General features: G+C 38.2%; 1 protein-coding gene across 16 annotated transcripts in view; it reads left to right on the forward strand.

Annotated features, from left to right (window-relative positions):
* SPATA17 (spermatogenesis associated 17) overlaps window positions 1-22,492 on the forward strand; it is a 360,593-nt gene that overhangs the window by 172,592 nt on the left and 165,509 nt on the right. For 6 of the 16 annotated variants that reach the window (XR_007515264.1, XM_049868179.1, XM_049868178.1 and 3 more), the window contains exon 9: window positions 20,359-20,494. The exons of the other annotated variants lie outside the window; for them this stretch is intronic. Coding sequence is in view for 5 of the 6 variants with exons in the window: in XM_049868179.1 (XP_049724136.1) it covers window positions 20,359-20,494 (136 nt within the window). In the remaining variant the exon portion in view is untranslated. The remainder of the gene's footprint in view (window positions 1-20,358; window positions 20,495-22,492) is intronic. 16 annotated transcript variants of the gene reach the window in all.

A 22,492-nucleotide genomic window follows, 5' to 3' on the forward strand; every position in this document is an offset into this window, starting at 1 on the left:
ATCTAGATATTTTCTTCAAAATGGGTATAAGAAATAGAAAAATAATAATTTATACATAGATTGTGGATTACAGAGGTTTTTTGGAAGTCGTTTTAAGAGATGCATTTGTTCTTGTTCTTAAAGAAACTCACTCCCTTTTCTCATGCCTTCTTAGAGTCCTTATTCACGTATCTGTATTTAGGAAGCCAGGAAATTAAATAAGCAATTAGTAAACAATTGTCAAGTACTTCCTATTTGGGGAGCCCTGGTGGCGCAGTGGTTAGGAGCTCAGCTGCTAACCAAAAGGTTGGCAGTTCAAATCTACCGGCCGCTGCTTGGAAACCCTATGGGGCAGTTCTACCCTGTCCTATAGGGTCACTATGAGTTGAAATTGACTCAGCGGCAAACAGGTTTGGTTTTTGGTTTCTTCCTACATGGGGAACTCTCAACTAGATATTGTGAGAAATTAAAAAAAAAGGAGTATTTGTTGATTTAACAATGTTTGCATGTCAGGAATAGTTCTAGGCACTAGAGATATAAAAAACCCTATTGCCATCGAGTCAATTCTGACTCATAGTGACCCTATAGGACAAAGTAGAACTGTCCATAGGGTTTCCAAGGAGCGGCTGGTGGATTCAAACTGCCAATGTTTTTTTGGTTAGCAACCATAGCTCTTAACCACTGCACCACCAGGGCTCCCACTAGAGATATAGCAGTGAATAAAAGAGACAAAATTCCTGCTCTTCTGGAACTTACATACTTCTAACTTGAAATCTAACCACAAAATCTAATGGAATTCTGAGTAAAAATTACCATAGCAAAGTCCTTGGTATGTTGTCAAATGTATGTTAAAGACAATAAGTGCCATGAATTTTTTTTTTTAAATATGGAATTTGCTGTGGACTCAGATATATATGAAGAGATTCTTGACAGGGAAGGAACTGAGTCATGTTCTGTGAATGCTGGTGTTATAGATTGAATTGTGTCCCCCCAAAATATGTGCTGTAAATCCTAACCCTTATACCTGTGGTTTTAAATCAGGAAAGGTGTGCTTCAGGGTTGTATCCTTTCACCATACTTATTCAGTCTGTTTGCTGAGCAAATAATCTGAAAACCTGGACTCTGTGAAGAAGAATAGGGCATAGGGATTGAAAGAAGATTCATTAACAACCTGTGATATGTAGATGACAACATTGCATGCTGGAAGTGAAGAGGACTTGAGGCACTTAGATGAAGATCAAAGACCACAGCCTTCAGTATGGATTACACCTCAACATTAAGAAAACAAAAATTCTCACAACTGGACCAATAAGCAAAATTATGATAAATGGGGAAAAGATTGAAGTTGTCAAGGATTTCATTTTACTTGGGTCCACAATCAACGCCCATGGACACAGCAGTCAAGAAATCAAATGAAGTACTGCATTGGGCAAATCTGCTGCAAAGGACCTCTTAAAGTGTTGAAAAGCAACAATATCACCTTGAGGACTAAGGTATGCTTTACCGAAATCATGATATTTTCAATCACCTCATATGCATGAGAAAGCTGGACAATGAATAAGAAAGACCTGAAGAAGAATTGATACATTTGAATTATGGTGTTGGTAAAAAGTACCGAATATAGCATGGACTGCCAGAAGAACAAATAAATCTATCTTGGAAGAAGTGCAGCAAGAGCGCTTCTTGGAAGCAAGGACGGCGAGACTTTGTCTCACAGACTTTGGAAATGTCATCAGGAGTGACCAGTCCCTGGAGGACATCATGCTTGGTAAAGTAGAGAGTTAGGGAAAAAAGTTGAAGACCCTCAGTGGGATGAATTGACCCAGTGGCTGTAACAATGAGCTCAAACATAGGAACAACTGCGAGGATGGCACAGGACTGGGCATCCTTTCATTCTGTTGTACATAGTGTCACTATGAGCTGAAACCAACTTGACGGCACCTAACAGCAATAACATACCTGTGGATATAATCCCATTTGGGAATAGGGTTGTCTTTGTTATGTTAATGAGCCCATATCAGTGTAGGGTATGTTTTAAACCTAACCACTTCTGAGATACAAAAGGAGCAGATTAGGCACAGAAGAAAGTGAGCACAAATGGGGTAAAGATAGATGCCACATGGAGATCTCCAGGGAATGTGGAGAAGAATGCTAGAAAAACATTTTACCCAGAACAAGTGAGAAAGGCTTCCCCTAAAGCCATCATCCTGAATTCAGACTTCTAGCCACTGAAACTATGCAAAAATAAATTTCTGTTCATTAAAGTCGCCCACTTGTATTTCTGTTATAGCATCACTCGGAAGCTAAGACTGATGGTTATGAATCTTAAAGTTATGAAAATGCAGAGAAGAGAAAATAAATATAAGCAGGTTGTGGTGTAAGAAAAGTTGTGGTAAGAAACGTTCACGAAACAATAAGAGGACCAGGTTAACAGGGACTAATTCGCACCGCCCCCCCCCCCCCCCCCGGTGGAAGGACAGTAGGGAGAAATATTGTGAATGGCTTCAAAACGAAAGATTTTTGGATTTATCCTGTAGGTGATGGAGAATCATTTAAGGCTTTTGAGAAACAGGGTGTAAAAAGAACACAAATTTTTTGATTGTGAGATAGAAGTATTTGAGGGGAAATATGCTGGGGCAGGGAAACCCACGAGGGAGAATATTGTAGTAATTTTGTTGAGAGGTAATGGTAACCAACTAAGGTCCTATCTACAGGATTCAATCTTTCTGTTTCTCTTTATTTTCTTCTTCTTCGTATATGTGATCTCTGAGGGACCATTTCTAATTGATAGACTTCGACTACCACCTCTATGCCAATGATTTCCATTCTAAACCTCTAAGATTGTACTCCTGCATTCCAGAGTTATGTTTTCAACTGCTATCTCCATTTGCATCTTCGACTCATGTCCTATACTCAGTATACTTCCAATTGGCCTGCCTCTTCTTGTATTGAATTGTAGCACCAACTATCTGTCCAAGATAGGGACTTGAGAGTTACCCTATGTCCTTCTCCACTATCCCCCATGTCCTCTTGGTCTTCAAGTCCTGAGTATTCTACCTTTCTAGGATTTTTCAAATTCAGCCCCTTTCTTCTTTCTACTCCCAAACCTCCAAACCCACTGCTGTTGAGTTGATGCCAACTCATGGTGACTCTATAGGACAGGATAGAACTGCCGCATAGGGTTTCCAAGGCTGTAAATCTTTACAGAAGCAGACTGCCATATCTTTCTGCCACGGAGCAGCTGGTGGGTTCGAACCAACAACCGTTTGGTTAGCGGCCTAGCACTTTAACCACTGCTCCATGAAGGCTGCTTTCCTTTCTATTACTGCCACCTTAATTGAGGCACTTTTATGGCAATTTCTTTCTATCATTGCTATAAAAAGCCTTCTCTCTGATCTGTCCAGCCTTGCTCCCATTCAGAGCATTTATCACACCAACACTAGGGAAATTAGATCATGCTGTTTACTCAGCCAAAATGCTTTTCAGTGTTGTATTATCATCTCCAGGGTAAGTCTTAATTCCTTATTACATGACACAAGGCCCTTTAGGATCTGGTCTGGGCTTATTTCTTTGGCTAAATTTCTGCCACTCTCCATCAGGATCTTGTGCTTTAGAGATACTGAGCTATTCTCTGTCCTCTGAATGCTCCCATGTTTTCTTCTTCTTCCACCTAATATTTCTTACCTCCCTTGATTTACTCAACCTGCTCAAATCCACTTTACATGACCTTTGGTTTATTTTTTAAAAAACTGAAATAGCAACACATTTATTGTATAAACTTTAAATATTATAAAGTGGTAGATCCCTAATCATGGTTCCTAGAGGCAACTACTATTAACAGTTTCTTGTATAGTCATCCAGATTTTTTTGTTTGCATTTACCCACACACAAACAAATATATCGGAGACCAAAATCTCCTATTAAGAGGCAGTGCACTGTGTACAATATTCTTTTGAACAGAGAGAATTTTAGGGTTTGTAATTTTAGAGAAGAGCATTTTAAGAAATATTTTCAGGTCTATGATGGAAACATGCAGCTTGCTAAGATGAAATGGGAAAGAAATCATCATTATTAAGAGTTAAAAGAACTGGGAGGACATGATGGTACCAGAGCCATCAAATTTAATGTTTAATTTCACCATCAAGGTGGCAGAAGATGAAATGGAGTGAGGGATCACAAGTCAGATGATAAGGGCTGTAATATGGGCATCATCAAAATCTTATGAGAGGTACTAAAGTCTTATATGTAATAGCCTTGATTAACTGTAAACACCCTGGCTTAATGTGTTGTTGTCATTGTTAAGTGCTTTCGAGTCAGTTCTGACTCATAGTGACCCTGTGTACCACAGAACGAAACACTGCCCGGTCCTATGCCATCCTCACAATCGTTGTTATGCTTGAGCCCATTGTTGCAGCCCCTGTGTCAATCCATCTTGCTGAAGGTCTTCCTCTTTTCTACTGACCTTGTACTTTACTAAGCATGATGTTCTTCTCCAGGGACTGATCTCTTCTGACAACATGTCCAAAGTACGTAAGACACAGTCTCTCCAACCTTGCTTCTGAGGAGAATTCTGGTTGTACTTCTTCCAAGACAGATTTGTTCATTCTTTTGGCAGTCCGTGGTATAGTCAATATTCTTTGCCAACACCACAGTTCAAAGGCATCAATTCTTCTTCAATCTTCCTTATTAATTATCCAGCTTTCACATGCATGGTATTGAAAATACCATGGCTTGGGTCAGGCGCACCTTAGTCTTCAAGGTGACATTTTTGCTCTTCAACACTTTAAAGGGGTCCTTTACAGCAGATTTGCCCAGTGCAATGCACTGTTTGATTTCTTGACTGCTGCTTCCATGGCTGTTGATTGTGGATCCAAGTAAAATGAAATCCTTGACAACTTCAGTCTTTTCTCCGTTTATCATGATGTTGCCCATTGGTTTAGCTGTGAGAATTTTTGTTTTCTTTATGTTGAGGTGTAATCCATACTGAAGGCTATGGCCTTTGATCTTCATCAGTAAGTGCCTCAAGTCCTCTTCACTTTCAGCAAGCAAGGTCGAGTCATCTGAATATGGGAGACTATAATGATGCAGACTATATTTGTATCTAAAATAGAATGGATTTAGGACATTGCAATAGAAATCAATTCCAATGAGTCTTCTTCCTTCAGATTTCCAAATCCAGGAGCTACCTTGCTAAATCAGACTTCAGTGTTTAGATTAATTATAACCTTTAGCTAAAATTGAGAGAAATTTTTGGGCCCCCAAGGGTTCAAAATTCTTCTACAGGTTTAGGGTATGGACACTTAGAGGATTAAAAAAATATATGCCAATAGTTTGAGCTTCCCTATGAGGAGAGATGTATTATAAAATAAAATTTAAATAAACTATTTTAAACTTATACAGGCTTTCATTTAAGTATCTGAATACAAACAAAAAATAACTGTCTATACAACTTTTTGGAATAAAAGGTTAATTTTCTGATAGTTATTCAGAGTAGGTGAAATGAAAGGCATTCAGTAAACATTTAGTAACACAGAAGAACTAACAATTGAGTTGATTAGCTTCTCCGTTTGCTGGAACTAATTAAAAACATTCAAGTTATGAATCTTAGGCGTCTGCCTTCATTTCCCTCAAATGAGCAGCTGAGCTCAGACAGGACCCTTAGTAAATGTTGGATTCCTCAGTTTTAAACCTTCTAAATTGCGTTTCTAGTTAAGTATCAGTATCATTTCACAGACTGCTATGGGAAAAAATGTTATGAGAAAGATTAAAGAACAAGATGTAAAAAGCAGTTTTTAAAAAGGACATTTTCCGAAATGTAGATACGGAGATGAGATGTGATTGTGTTGATCACAAAAGAATAATGAAAACAGAATCAAGAACATCCCAAAACTTTTCTGACTTATATGATGTTTCAAAGACTTTCGACCTTGTTATAATTTGCATATCTTCTGAACTGCTATTGTGTTATGGTAAATCGGGATTATCATATATTTTCAGATAATATTTTCTTAACAATTCAACTTTCGTTTGTAACTCTTCCATTTATTTTAATTACTAGCACAGTGTGCAACATTTATTAATCAGCAGAGCCTTTTTAAGTTAAAATACTAAATTAGCTAACCCCATTAACACAGAATGCTCCAAACAAGCCGTAATAGGAGGGTAGTTACTGCACAAATGGTGTTATTCACGCGGGTGCTCTAGGGCACAGTTACGCATGATTACCCTCTTTTGATCCACTATCCCTCTGCCTCTCCCAGCTCATTTCCAGTAGAAATTTACAAAGTGCTGCCTTCATTCTTCCAGCTTAATTTTTCTAATGAAGCCCTGGTACTTTATAACACTGGGGGTACAGATAATAAGCCTGTACATTATTAAGAAGTTCTAGAATTTGTCTACAAAAGAGCCCTTTATTACTCTGGCTGTAGAGCAAGAATTGTGCTCTGTTTTTGTCCACTGCTTTCCTTGGGGGCGGGGGGGGGTAGAGTTTTTTAAATAAATGACCACAGCATGGTAGAGTCCTGTTCTTACAGGTATCTAAGTCTAAAGAAGTTTGAGATTTATAACACGGGCATAATTGCGATAAATGAATACAGTTCATGATCTACCTGAGAACATTGTGTATGCTTTTAATGTATGTAATCAAGAGATCATAACAAGACACTTTGGTCTTTTCAGTTTTACAAATGTTTTATCACATTATAGGCACTCTTCCTAACATACGACTAAGAATACCTAACATATACTTAGTAAAAGTTTACCAAATGAATTGTAGTCATCTTATGCAGTATATGGGATTTTCTTTGTGTGGCATAGTGATTTTGTGCCATACTGACATCTTTCTATTGGCATAGCATTTATACATCTCAGATTTTCCAGGGAAGTCCCTCTTTAAGTTGTTTTTTCGTAGCTCCCATACGTTCTCAGATGTTTATTAATTTGCCCAATTTAGGATTTGAAAGTGTGAATGGGGTCAGAAATAGAAATTTACCAGGCAGAGCGAGGAGAGTGGCAGAGAGGAGGTGGCATGGGCAAAGCCACCCCTGTGTCACAAAATTTGTAGCCTATGAGGGTTTCAGCATGCTGCATGAGGTATCTTATGACGCTTCTCTCATAGCTTTAATACCTCATGAAAAGTAGCAGAAGATGGGGTAGAAAGTATAGTGTCTTAGTCATCTAGTGCTGCTACAACAGAAAATACCACAAGTGGATGGCTTCAACAAACATAAGTTTATTTTCTCACTGTCTAGTAGGCTAGAAGTCTGAATTCAGGGTGCCAGCTCCAGGGGAAGGCTTTCTCTTTCTGTCGGCTCTGGGGAAAGATCCTTGTCATCAGTCTTCACCTGGTCTAGGAGCTTCTCCATGCAGGAACCTTTGGGCCAAAGGACACACTCTGCTACAGGTGCTGTTTTCTTGGTGGTGTGACATCCCCAACTCTCTGCTTGTTTCCGTTTCCTTTTTATCCCTTGTAAGATAAAAGGTGATGCAGGCCACACCTCTGGGAAACTCCCTTTTATATTGCATCAGGGATGTGACCCAAGTAAGGGTATTATGTACCACCCTAATCCTCTTTAAATAATCTGATCTTCCTTCATTAACTACAGGCAGAGATTAGGATTTACAACACATAGGAAAATTACATCAGATGACAAAATTGTGGACAACCACACAATACTGGGAATCATGGTCTAGTCAAATTAATACACATACTTTTGGGGGACACAATTCAATCCATGACATATAGTTTGGGGCCAGATTATAAAGGGCCATGTGTACCTTGTTAAGGTATTTGGACCACGCTGTTTAAGGACAGTGTAAAACCTTCACAGTGTTTTCAGCACTGCAGTGCCAGGAATAGATAACTTAGAAATATCACTCTACAATCTATGTAGATGGTTAAGAAATGGAAGGCACTGGAGACAGAGACCAGTGAGGAAACTGTTACCGTAGTCTAGTTCATAGACAAAGTGGACCTGAAATAAAACAGGGTCTTTTTATCTCAGTCCTCTTTATGGAGGGAAAGAGAGTGGAGGGGAAGAGAAAGGTTTCCAAACCACTTTACAGGTAGAATCAACAAGCTTTAGGGCCAACGTGATATGGTGTGGGTGGTGTGATTAGTCATGTAGGATCACTGTGTTAGAGCTTTCTTAGTTTAAAAGGACAAAGATCCATTCAAGATACCCCAAGAAATTAAGAGTGTGTTTGAAAAGATACATTGGGGAATCTTAAAGGAATATGAGGAACCAAAGAAATACCGTGACTCTGTTGGGACTAACAGGGTCATGGTTTTCTCCCTTTCATGTCATCTCTGCTTTCTCTGCACAACTGCTCCGTATTTTCTCTTTCCTGACTAGCTTCATCTGCTGGCTTATCAGTTCTTTCTCACACATCTTCAGCTTGCACTTAGTTGTCATAGCCGCCCCAGGCTGGATTCAATATAACCTTCTACTTCTGGCACCCACAGCTAATTGTATTTTTCAGTTCAAATTCCTCAAAGAGAATCCATTTTGTTCAATTTGTATTATCAAAGTAGCTCACACAAGTCATAGGCTTAGAACACAATAGACAATAGATACATGTTAAATAATGAGTGTGTTTGGTCAACATATGAATGGATCACAACTGTGGTCTGGGCAGGGTGTGCCACATCATATAATATATATATAGTGTTTCATAAGAGTAGGGCCGTGAGCAAGGATTTCCTCAAATCGAAATGTGCCACAGGCCGAGAGCCCCCTAGTACCTTGACTTCAAGTCTTCTGACTTAGGTGGCTGGCTAGATTGTGGTATCCTTATTTGACTAAGGAAAAAAAAAAATATATGTATATAAAAGAATGTATATATATATATATATATGAAGAATTGCAGATTTGATAGGATGGAGGTTCTGAATATGAGTTTTAATTCTGGGCAACTCTGTTTGAGGTTCTTATTGTGTATCTAGGTAGATATCCCAGGTGTGCATTTGAAAATCCTGGTCTTAAAGAAAGATGGTGTATGTAAAAACTTGGATATCATCAGTGTAGAGGTAGTCTTCCTGGTAGTGGAAGACTGTCCCAGGGAGAGACTGTATATAGAAAAGATTAAGTATAACACAGTGTACTTAGGGACAGTGGCTCTTAGTTAGGATTACTTACCTGCATCACCTTGAAGCTGAATACGTATATGTATATATATACATGCATATGCACACAGTCACACACATATGCGCATCCAATGTATACACAGACACACAGACTTCTGAGTTTCAATGACAGCTATTTTGATTCAGTAGACATATGTATTTGAAAAATATGCCAAGGTGATTCAAATGCCCAGTCTTTCCTATCGGGAAGTTGTAGAAAATGACTAGCCCGTCAAGAAACTGAGAAAGCAAGGAAGAGGACCAGGACAGAAATGTATTGTGGAAGCCAGTAGAGAAGAGAATTCACTCCAATGAGTGGATGAACAACTTGATGTAGTGTTTAAATTGAATGAGGACTGAAAAAATCTGTAGGATTTGGGTATTGTTAAGTCACTGGTGGCTTTTGCTGTCTTCACTCATAAATGAAGTCTGTCTGTCTATTCGAGATTCTTGCTCACCTTCTTAACCTCTCTTCAGCCAGAATTCTGTTAGTCTAACACATCTTCACAGAGTAGGCTGTATATTGAAGCCTTTGCATTGACATTAATTATGTTGATTAGGTTTATCTGGAAATTTGAATTGTTAATACATAACAGTTGTTGTTGTTGGTAGGTGCTGTCAAGTCGGTTCCAACTCATAGCGACCCTATCTTCAACACAATGAAACACTGCCTGGTCCTGCTCCATCCTCATAATTGTTGCTGTTCTTGAGCCCACTATTGCAGCCACTATGTCAATCCATCTGGTTGAGGGTCTTCCACTTTTTCACAGACCCTCTACTGTGCCAAGTATGATGCCCTTCTCCAGGAGCTGATACATATACATAGTTACATATGTATACATACAGTTATAACACTTTTTCTTTCTTATGTTGAAGATAATGAGAAAGAGTTTCTATTATTTCCTGACCTTTTTCTTTGTCCTTCTAAAATTTAGACTATCCTGTATTATAAAGGAAAACCATCGAATCTTTTATAGCCCTTTTTAATGAAATGGACAGTTGACCTGATTTATTTTTTTTAGAATCGTTGAAGCAATTCATTAAGACATTATTAATTATACCTACTGCAAAGTTAGAACACAACTCAACCTATTTCAAAGATAATTGACATAAATTATTTGTATGTTTCCAATTAAGTGTTCTTTTAAAATGCTTTATCTTAAAAAAGCTATGATTGGTTAATGAGAACTGAGTTATCTGGTAATGAGACCAGGTGTGCACTGGTTATAACTCAGTCCTCAAATTATTAAGTTCACTAGTTATCTTCTATATTATAATAATGGTTAAAATATTAGAGTGTAATAGGATAATTTTTTGAACAGGTATACTTTTATGATAACATGAAAATCTCTTGTACTTTGTTAGATTAAATCAATTTGCTTTGTTCATATTTTAAATGTTTAATTATTTTTTCTCTTTTAATTCTTCCATCAACTCTTTCCAAACTTTTATACCTGGGTGTATTTGCTTGTCTAATTAAGTTTTATAGACCAGAGTACAAATTTACTTCCCTTAGTCCATAGTAGAGTTTTTTGTTATGTTTTGTCTTCTAATGTTCTTTTTTCCGTACCTCAAATTAAATAACTTCTCTGTTTTGAATGCTACGAAGATCCTACCTGTACTCCTTTTGAAAGTATTTTAGATAAAGCCTTTAAGCAAAGATCCTGGGATGATTCCCAGGGCTTACTCCTGTATTCCTATTTGGAGTGTCTGTTCTACTAATCTTTTTAACGATTGGCATGAGAAGGGTGGTTCATAGATTAAGATCTTTACTAAATATTTTAGTTAGATAGCACTGCCATGATAAAATACCACAGAGTGGATGGCTTTAAAGAACAGAAGTTTATCATCTTCCAGTTCTGAAGGCTAGAAGTCCATTTCAGGGCTTCAGCTACAGGGAAGGCTCCCCCTTTGTTGGTAGTGTTTGGTGTTCTTTGGCATTCTTTACATGTTCTCTCTACCCCCACACCCGTGTGTATGTGTGCATGTGTGTATGTGTGTGTGTCTTTCCCTTTTTGTAAGACACCACTCAGAAAGGATTAGGTATAGGACCCACTCTACATTGGTTGGACCCACTCTGGTGATATGGTGCTTACAGCTATGGCAAGCTATGGCTGCTAACCAAAAGGCTGACAGTTCAAATCCATCAGCTGCTCCTCGGAAACCCTATGGGGACCATTCTTCTCTGTCTTATAGGGTTGCTGTGAGTCAGAATCAACTGAAAGGCAACGGGTTTGGTTTTCTATGTTGGTACGGCCTCATTAACATAACTAAAGAAAACTCTTATTTCCAAACGGGGTCACACTCACAGGTACAGAAGTTAGGATTTCAACATGTTTTGGGGGGGACATAATTCAACCCATAACACTAATGAAGCTTGTGATCTTCTGAGCATGTGTATTGTTCTACTCCAAGACCAGGAGAAATAACTGGCAGGATTCCCACTCTGTGTGGTATACAAAATAAGACTAACCACTGATTTTCTCAGAGATTCTTTGGTCATTTATTACCTCAGAAGTGTCTGAATATTTATAGCATCATATATTCAGCCTTAGATAGTTGGAAGTAAAATAATACTTGAATACGTTCAATTACTGACATATTAAGAGATTAAAACTCACAAGGCTTTTGTTTGCTACGCTGTCATTTTGTTACATTTCGTTTTCTTGTCTACAAAGGGTAGGAGGTTTTGAAATTTAAAGACTAAATAATTTTATACCTAATCTGAGACTATGGAAAAGTATATATTTTTGCTTCTCTTGTCCACTTGAAAAAAGTGAATGCATTGATAGTCATTTATTATATCAGAATATATATATATTTTTAATAATTTATAAATAAGAAATCTTTTCCAATAGAAGGTGGAAAATGCCAGGCATGTCTTAACATCAAGGGTCACAACCGGGGCATTAATCGGTAAGCACAGTATACACTGGTTTTCAATAAGCAAGGTACGCACAGGCTTAATTGTGTTTTCTTACTAATCTTTGAGGTGGTGAAACCCAGGTGAAACTGTGCACTACAAATTAGTAAGTGAGCACAATTCAGCCCGTGTGTACCTTGCTTTTTTGGGCAATCTGTCCCTGGCACAAGGCTTGTGCTACGGGTTGAACTGTGTCCCTTCCATGTATGTCTTGGAATTCTAACCCCTATGCCCGTGGATATAATCCCATTCGAAAATAGGGTTTTCTTTGTTACATTAATGGGGAAAAATCAGTAGTTTAGAGAGATAGGTGTGATAATGAGGCCACCCTGCCTTCATCTCCACTATTTACAAGCCTTTGTAATATTGTGGCCCAGGCTGCCCTTGTGGGAAAGGATCTGTAGAGCCCAAGAGGTGGTTAAAGGTTTGACAAGAGTATCTGTGAAGAATGGGTAAGTGGGATAATATCCTCTGGAAGTGTTAAATAAGCTGAGAGGAGACAGCAGAACTGCCCTATGAAGAACATACTTCTTATTTTCCAGGCACATTAGCCACATACTTAAAGACCCCACGTACGCTTTTTCATCTTAAGTCGCTGAGCATCTGCTAGCACTGGTCCCCCACCTGTGAGCCCTTCCTCATTTTGGCCTGATGAAATCTGACCTATTTGTTCACACCTGTTGTAGACATCTCCTCAGGGCTCTCTGTCGCTGTTCTCTGTTGTTTTACCTTTATCATGAAGCTTTGCTCCCCCTCCTTTATATTGCAGTTGTCTTTATCCCTTATTAGATTTGAAGGACTTAACATGTAGAAACCTAGAAGCATTTGTTTATTCCCCTTTTTGTAGCACCCACAGTGTCTACCACAATGTAGTGAACACGTGAAGTTATTCACAGCGTATCTGGTGGATTAAATTAATTGAGTCAGGTCATCAAGCATTTGTTATATAGCTAATGTTTGCCTGGAAACCCTGGTGGCATAGTAGTTAAGAGCTACAGCTGATAACCAAAAGGTTGGCAGTTCAAATCCACCAGCCACTCCTTTGAAACTCTATGCGGCAGTTCTACTCTGTCCTATAGGGTCGCTATGAGTCAGAATCAACTCGATGGCAACAGGTTAATATTTGCCTGCCTAATACAGACCCAGAACTGAGTATCCATTCCAGTGCTATGAGGAGTTGTCCCCCTCTACCACCATCATTTTCCGGATCAGCTCAAGGGGGCCGAGTGCTGCTGTGACCAGTCCACCTGGGGCTGTGGTTCCAGCGGCGAGGCCTGCCTCTCTTAGGGAGTTTCTCTTGACCTCCCTGGAGATTCCAGTTGGAAGGCATCGTGCTGGATTTGGTCCCTTTGGAGAGAATCCTTGGCTGTACCTCCTTTTCCTTCTACTGAGCAGAGTCTGAGAATGTGGCCGTTCTCCCTGGAGAGAAACCACACTGTCTCTTATCAGCTGTCTGATGTTTCCTAGCTGTTGGATGCCAAGGGTAGGTCCAGGAGCAGTTCCAACATTAGAAACTGTTGTATGACACAAGCTGTGTTGTTGTCCTTGGAAGAAACTCCCTCTAATTTATTATTGCTCCTGTCACTGTGAGTTGGATTCAACTCAATGGCAGTGGGTTTGGTTTGGGATAGCCTAGGCAAGGAGCCCTGGTAGCTCAGTGGTTAAGTGCTCTGCTGCTAACCAAAAGATCAGCTGTTTGAACCCACCAGCCTCTCTGCAGGACAAAGATGTGGTAGTCTGTCTCCATAAAGATTACAGCCTTGGAAACTCTATGAGACACTTCTACGCTGTCCCGTAGGGTCACTACGAGTCAGAATTGACTCGACAGCAGTAGAAGTAACCTAGGCAAAAGGATTTATTTTTATGCACTTGTATAACTCCTGGGGAAATTTATTGAGGTTAAGGTCAAATTCCGAACTTGTAATAAAGTGTCTCTTTATCTTGCTTGGAGTCCCCGGGTGGTGCAAATGGTTAACGCGCTCAGCTGCTAACCAAAAGGTTGGAGGTTGGAGTCACATACAGGTGCCTTGGAAGAAAGGCCTGGTGATCTACTTCCGAATCAGCCCTTGGAAACCCTGTGGAGCGCGGTTCTATTCTGACAGACATGAGGCTGCATTCAGTCAGAACTGACTCCAAGACAACTGGCTTTTACTTTTTATTATTATTATTATCTTGTTTTGTGCTATATTCACTGGGATCTCTTTAAGGGAGAGAGGGCTGATCTATTACATGTTGGCATTTGAGAACCTGTACCATAGCCACGTGTCTTGATATCTGTAAATCTCCGTCACCATGCCCATGTTTACACGATTTACCCAAGGTGAGTCTCCTGTGGCTTTGATAACTACGCTACTGGACAGTCAAAATTTATTCACATGTAAAAATAAAAAATGTTTTGTAATTTATAAAACTCTGTAGTCTATTAAATACACATATTTTCCGTGGGTAATCTTGTCTCCACTATGAGGCTCTTAATGATCTACTTTGTTTCCTCCATAACTCCCCCCAACACCAAAACTATTGCCATCGAGTTGATTCCGATTCATAGCAACCAACCCTGTAGCATAAAGTAGAACTGCCCTCGTAGGGTTACCAAGGCTGAAATCTTTACGGACACAGACGGCCATATCTTTCTGCCACGGAGCAGCTGGTGGGTCAGAACCACCAACCTTTTGGTTAGCAGCCTGGCGGTTTAACCACTGCACTACTGGTTCCTCCGAAGGAACCCAGTTTTCCAGCTCTGTGAACGCAGTTGCATTTCTTCAGCATGCCGTGTTATGTTCTAACTCACCTCCGTATCTTTGTATGTCTGAAGATATGCAAAGATTGTATGTCTAAAAATGTACAAAGGTATACAAAAAATTACTCTGTCTGAAGTAGCTTTCACCAGCTTCTTAGCTTGCCTAGCTCTCTTGCCTTTCAGTACTCAGCTCAGGCATACATGGTCTGGGAAGACTTTTATTGATAACTTTTCCATGTCCCACCCTCTTAACTCCTTGCAAATAACCAACCACGCCCAGATACACAAAGGCATATATAGATATAAACTTTCCTCTGGGCACTAATAGCCTCTGGTGATGTATACATCACAGAACTTACCACATTCTACTTGTATTTACTGCTTCATTCCCTCCCCCCTCCCCCACCACTATAAGGTGAATTCCTTTTAGGTAGACTGCACTTTCCATCATTATATCTGTCATGGATTGAATTATGTCCCTCCAAGATATCTGTCAACTTGGCTAGGTCATGATTCCCAGTATTGTGGGATTGTCCACCATTTTGTCATCTGATGTGATTTCCCTATGTGTTGTAAATCCTATCACTATGATGTAATGAGATGGATTAGTGACAGTTTTAGTGATGAGTTCTACAAGATTAGATAGTGTCTTAAGCCAATATCTTTTGAGATGTAAAAAAGAGAAAAGGGCAGAAGGACATGGGAACCTCATAACACCAAGAAAGCAGTGCCTGGAGCAGAGCCTGTCCTTTGGACCTGGGGTTCCTGCACCTGAGAGGCTCCTAGTCCAGGGGAAGACTGATGACAAGGACCTTCGTCCCGAGCTGACAGAGAGAGAAAGGCTTCCCTTGGAGCTGACGCCCTGAATTTGGACTTGTAGCCTCCTAGACTGTGAGAAAATAAATTTCTCTTTGTTAAAGCCATCCACTTGTGGTATTTCTGTTACAGCAGCATTAGATGACTAAGACAACGTTCCAGTGTTTTTCACATTGATTAGCACATAAAAGTGGTTTATTTAATGTTTGTCAACAAGTAAATATTTAGACAGTAAATCAGTGTGGGTTGAAGTGGATAGATTATTTTGCCTGGGAAACCTTGATGTTAAGCTGGTTTAGAAGAAGGAATACTGTAGGAATCAGCATTTCAGGTAGAGTTGCAAGGGCAAAGGCACAGAGGTAGGATGGGAGAAGAAAGAAAGAAAAGTGAATCGACAGAGTTACAGGTAGGAAGTGGTGGGAGACTGAAGAGGCTAAGTGCATTCTCGGAAGCACGCGTGGGCGGCTGAGCTGAAGAATTCAGGCTTGATTCAACAGGCAATACGGGTTCATGATTTGAAGATTTGAATCATCTGCCTGTGAAATAAAAGGGTTTTAAAACCTGGAATTACAAGGGACAGTAGTAAGACTACAAGAAAACTGAAAAAATGAGAGAGATTTATAAGGGGAAAAAAAAAAGATATGTGTGATTTGTTATTCCTCTTCTGTGGAAAATAATATTAATGGTATGAATATTGAATGTTTAAAAACTTCATAATTTATTTGCAATGGACCTCTTTTTCCTGAAGATAATTAAAATTTTTGCTTAAGACCTCTATCAATTCTTCTCTACCTGCCCAGACTGTCAAATAATGTATTTGTATATGTCATTACATATTCATGTTGTATTTAAGAATTTCTGCCAGATCTGTGTCTTTAATTAGAATATAAAAAATAACGGGCAAATCCATACCTGCCTACTTCATAACAAGATGTTCAGTTAATTGAAAAGAAAGATATTGACTGGCAAGCATAAAATACATCTGAATGTAGATTTAAGATTGGTATTTTTTTATCAGATATATTTAAAAAGTAATCGATTGTTAACAACTGACAGGCAAGTATAAAATGCATCTGAGAATAGATTTAAAACTGGTATAAGATATATTTAAAAAGTTTGATTATAAGCCAAAAGTGATATTTAGGGTTTTCATAGCTAATTCACTTTTATTCAGAAAACCCTGTATGAAAATTAAATGATTTCATCCCAGTTTGAAGATAAACTTTATTTAAAGATGATTTATAGAACATCTAAATATTTTTAATGTCTGTCAACCTACCTATACATAGATACAGGTATACACCTACACACACACACTTAACATTATGCATCCAGTGTTACTTTACTGAAATACTGTGGCTAAATGAAAGAAAAAATTAATTCATGGGCAGGGAAATACCTAGTCTTTCAGTCTTCTCTTCTCAGCCCAACAGTCCCCTGAGAAAGCAAATTTTGCTCAGACACAAAAGAAAAATGTACTATTAAAATGCAATTCAGAAGTGATAAAAACTGTAAGTGGAGCAGCCGGCTCACAGCACCCCCTTCGTGTACTCAGGGACATTGGGGCTGCATTAATTTGTGTGCGTGTGATGCCCATCCCACGTGCAAATTAGCACTGAAAGGACTGTAATCTGTCTTATATGAGAGCCCTTTTCCCAAGAGCGTATGTAATACATCCTTCTGTAACTTTGTATAATTCTAAGCTCTGTGTTTTGTTTATTTGTTTTTATTTTAAACAGTATTAGAGAATGTCACTCGGCCGCCAGGGCAAAAAGGAGCTTATTAGTAAATGTTATAAAGAAATTGTGAAGAGGTGTGAAAATGGACAAAATAATGATACTTTTCCTAAATTTTTTATTTTTAAAATGCATTTATGAACACAGTGCCAAAAGTAAAATTTCAATTAACTGAAATTAAACAAAACCTTTCTTGAGACAAATATAATAATGCGTGTGGAAATACTCACATATGGGAATGACTCAGTAAATGTGTTGAACCTCAACCTTGTTTTTTCAAAGTCTTAATTTCAGAATATTTTTTATCAGCAGAACAAATGTACAAATTGTGACACAGAATCATAATTGCTAAAGTACTCCTTCACAGTAGCCTTACTATGTTTTATAATATCCTATGTAGGTATCTATGAGTAAGAAGATCTAAACAAAGAACGTCAAATCATAATTTAAAAATTTAGACTGATTTGATACTTTTCTTAAATCAGGTACCTTCAAATATCAGATAATTTTGTTTAGTAAATGATATAAAAAGATTTAATAGAATTGTTCTATTAAAATCATTCATAGTTCATTGAGAGTTTATTGAGAGTAATGAATGAAGAAAAATATCATTGTGTGTGTGTGTTTTTTTTAATTTGCTATACAAAGATTGCCAGATAATGGACCCCTCATGACAGACCCTCCCTCCCTTTAAAAAAAAAAAAAAAATGTTGTTTGATTCTCTTTTAACTCCCCTTGTTCCTTCTGTGCCGTTCCTGGTTTCTATTGCCTTAATTAGCTGTAAAACAATTCTCCCAGTATTTTCCTGAAAAAGGATTATGGGGCATAAATTTTTTGACTTTTCATGCCTACCAATGTCTTTATTTTACCTTTATGTTTAATATAATTTTGTTAGGCTTAGGATTCTAGGCTGAAAATTACTTTCTTTCAAAATATTCAAGAGATCACTCCATTGTCTTCTAACTTGCAGGGTTTTCATAGAGGTATAATGTCATTCTGATGCCTGCACTTGTTCCTATTTATTCTTTAATTCTAGAAGCTTCCAGGGGCTCTCCCTTCCTCTTTTGCGTGTTTTTCTTCATTTTCCTGGGAAGTCAGTATATTTCTTTAATCTAGAAACTTCTTCAGTTCTGGGTCTTCTCTGTGATATTATATTCCTTTGGGAATCCTCTCCCTTTTCCTGTCTATGTTTTTTTCTTCTGGGAACTCCTATGATTTAATATTGGACCTATTGAAATGATTATCTTCTCATATTTTCTCCCCTGTTTCTCATCTTTTTTTCTTTTGTTCTGCATATTATATTTCTTTGGTTTTATTTTTGAATATTTTCATGAAATATTTCATTTTACTATATTTTTTTCAATTTCCCAGATCTTGCTCTTTTTCTTTAAATGTTCCTTTTATTTAAAATAGCATCCAGTTCTTATTTTGTTGATACCATACCTTCTTTGATTGTATTCATTGAACATTTCTGAAGTTTATCCCTCTTTCCTGCATTATGTCTGATTCCACTAGGTTACCTTGACGTTTAGATTTGTGTCTTTCTTTCACATTGGCAGTTTTCCCCAAATGATATTACATTCTTAAATTAATATTTAATAGATGATTCTAAAAATCAGACTGGAAACAGCATTTTATGGGGGGAGTGACTTTTTGACTCACAGACTTCCCTGCAATACAACGTTTCGATTAAGAAGTTTCAAATGTTGATATTTGAAGTGTTTTCTCTGAGGACACTCTCTATCTTCCTAGAAAATGCAACCAATCTTCCGAAGGATTTAAGTTTAGCTGCCATTCACTTAGCGATGAACTAGGGAAGAGTTCAACAGGTAGACTTGGAATTGAAATCCTGTGTTCCCTTTGGTGCCTTGCTCTGGCCTTCCCCTGTTCCTGCTTTCCCAAAGACCAGAGCTCCTTCTCTGGTGTGAATTTTTCTGAAACTAAGCTTCTAACATGGCTGCATGGGGAAGAAATGCCTGCCTCCCTACTTCTGAAAATCAGCCAATGAAAACGTATCTACAGCTGATCATAGGGACGGCACTGGACCAGGCAGCCTTTCCTACCATTGTAGGTGAGGTCACCATGAGTTGGGGACCAACTCCATAGCAGCTAACAACAGCAACATGGCTGCATGAACTGGGCTAGGACATCAGACGCGGGCATGGGATTACTCCCTACGTAGACTTTCCATCTTTTTCTCAGCTTTATTTCTCACTCTCATCTTCTGCAGTAGCTGGTGACTTCAGTCCTGAGCTTTCCCGCGATTCTGCAAGACAAATCAGCTTATTTCTCGTGGCATCTCTCTCATTTGGCACCTAAATTTGTGTTTTCTTAACTCTGCTGGATCAGTTATGACTCTTTTATCTGCTTTCCGTCTGCCAAAAATTTGTTGGTATTTTCATCTGCTGTCTCTCCTCTTCTATCCTCTTTATTCTTGTGGATTTATAACTTTCTTTATTCCTTTACTTTTATTTCACTATGTTTGGGAAGGAATTTGAACAATTCGCCAGATTACCCCAGAAGCGTGTCACAGTCTTAGATGTTCTGTGAGAGTTTATATGGGTTTTAAAAGTTTGGTCTTTTCTTTCGTGTTGATCATAACAATACCTAAGTAATAATAATGATGATAATAATAATGACAATAGCCACAACAACAAGCTGCTACTACTTTTACTTCCACTGTTAGCACCCCCATTATTTATTGGACACTTGCTCTTTTCCAGGCTCCATGCTAAGTGCTTTATATGTATTAAGTTGTTCACTCCTCGTTAACAGGTGGGTTCCAGCCAAGTACCTTACTACTGCAGCACCAGGGCTCCTTCCACAATAACTCTATATGGAAATAAAGTCTCAGAGGAAACGAATATGCATAGAAGTTTAGTGACACAGCAGTTGAGGTTGAAGTGGAATTGAAGTATTCTGATTCCAAACCATGTATTATTTTCACTACACTACACTGCGTCTCCAAATCCTGCTTTCTTAAAATCAAATGTCTCTAGAAATCAAATTCAGAATGTCACCTAACTATTGCATCTTTCAGGTTTTTGCCATTCTCTTCCTATCATAAGAATGAGAAGTATATGCCATCAATGCACTCCTCAAGCAAGTATGGTGCTGATTCCTACGGCCGTCAACATTTCCGAGATGAAAATCCTAAGAAATGGGTCAATGTCAAGGTGAGATAATGCAGTATTTAAAAATGGTATTCCTTTTAAAATGCTAAAAACAGATTACAGCAAATATAAATACTCTCATTATAATTAAGACCTTCATGCTTACAAAATTATTTATAGCTGTTTTATGCCTATGTCAGTAGAAGATTTATTTTCTTTCCAGTGTTGTGTTCTTATGCTTTATGGCTCCGATAACTATGATCAATGGCATGGATTGTTGGCAAACTAGCCAGAGGCAGGGCCTGAATCTGTGGCCACAGAATGGCGTTAAGATAACTAACCCTTGGGCGTGCAGACCTGTGCTGGCTCTCTCTCTCTCTGTATACGTGTGTGTGATATACATAGATAATATATTACAAACACACATATGTGTAACATGCATACTATTACGTACGTGTGCATGTATGTATGTTACATATATGCGTTTCTTATGTCCGATGTATATATGATACACTTTTGCTATATATTTATATGTTGTATGTTACAATACATCTTTTATATGTGTATATATGTGACACACATGGCTGTTGTTACGTGCTATTGGTTGTTTTCAATTCATGTGATGGAATAGAACTGCCCCATACGGTTTTCTTGGCTGTAATCTTTACAGGAGCACAATGCTAAGTTTTTCTCCTGCAGAGCTGCTGGGTGGGTTCAAATTACCAAACTTCCAGTTAGCAGCCGAGCACTTGATCACTGTGCCACCCAGGATCCCTTATTTAACATATAAGTGCTATATAGAAAACATATACATAGCATACATGTTATATATGCACACATAGAACATATGTGTATACACGTGCATGCATACATTATGTAACTACACATTTATATTGTGCTGTACTTACAGACAGAAAAAAATGGAATGTTTATAAAATATAAAAGGGAAACACACTGAGGACATTCTTAAGAGACTTTGCTTTAATAAAGGCATTTAGTATAACCACCATTTTACACTATATTTCCCAAAATTTAAACCCTGTGATTCGTTATATTATGTTTTATATCTTCAGCATACTTTATTTAATTTTTGACTTAGATCAAAACTTTCAAATGGCTTAAATTAACAAAACGGTGCACGAGCACTCCTTGGCTATATTAAGGATCCAGTAAAGGCTGGAGAGCTGTAAAACAGGAGTCACAAAACATGGTACAGAAAGGAATAAAGAAAATACTTCCCAATGTGATTTCGTAGTAGTATTTGTTTGCTGTTACATAAAGATTTATAAATTCAGAAAATACTAAGATACCTTATGCTAAAGGTGGTGAAAAGGAAGTGTTCTCACTACGTGTTAAACCTGTTGTCTAACAGTTTGAAACTATAATTTATTTATAGCAAAATTTACACAGGTAAAAGGAAGTAGTAAGTGACTTTCTGGACTGGGTTTAGGACCACTGAGTTCCATACACTACCAGACCTATTGATCCTGTTAATTGTCTGTCAATGTAGATTTATTCATTTAGTAATTTCCAGAAGGTATTTAAGGCATCTTACTAAAAAGTAAATACATAAAGGTCATATTCTAGAAATTAAAATAAGGGGAACTGATCTAGGAAGAGAAGAGTGTACACACCAGCAAGATACAGGGAATCGTTACTGTGGTGCTAAGCGACTTAGAAACTGCAGCTCCATGATGGCCAAGAGGTAATGGAGAAGGACATGTGCTTGGTAATGTAGAGGGTCAGAGGACAAGAGGAAGACCCTCAATGAGATGGACTGACATAGTGGCCACAACAATGGGCTTAAGCATAACAACAATTGTGGAGATGGTGCACACCGGGCAGCGTTTCATTCTGTTGTACATGGTGTTGTCATGAGTCAGAACTGATTTGATGGCACCCAAGAACAACAACAATGGCCAAGATGAAGAAGAAAGCACAAGTTACAGAGGTATCTTCATTATGTAAGAGGAAGGAGCATATCAGGTCCTCAAGGAAAACATGGTCTTATTTTTTTACCAAACTCTAAGGAAAAAAAAAAAAAGAATTTAAGACCATTGT

The sequence above is a fragment of the Elephas maximus genome, chromosome 24, assembly GCF_024166365.1.
Source record: "Elephas maximus indicus isolate mEleMax1 chromosome 24, mEleMax1 primary haplotype, whole genome shotgun sequence".
Lineage (NCBI taxonomy): Eukaryota > Metazoa > Chordata > Mammalia > Proboscidea > Elephantidae > Elephas > Elephas maximus.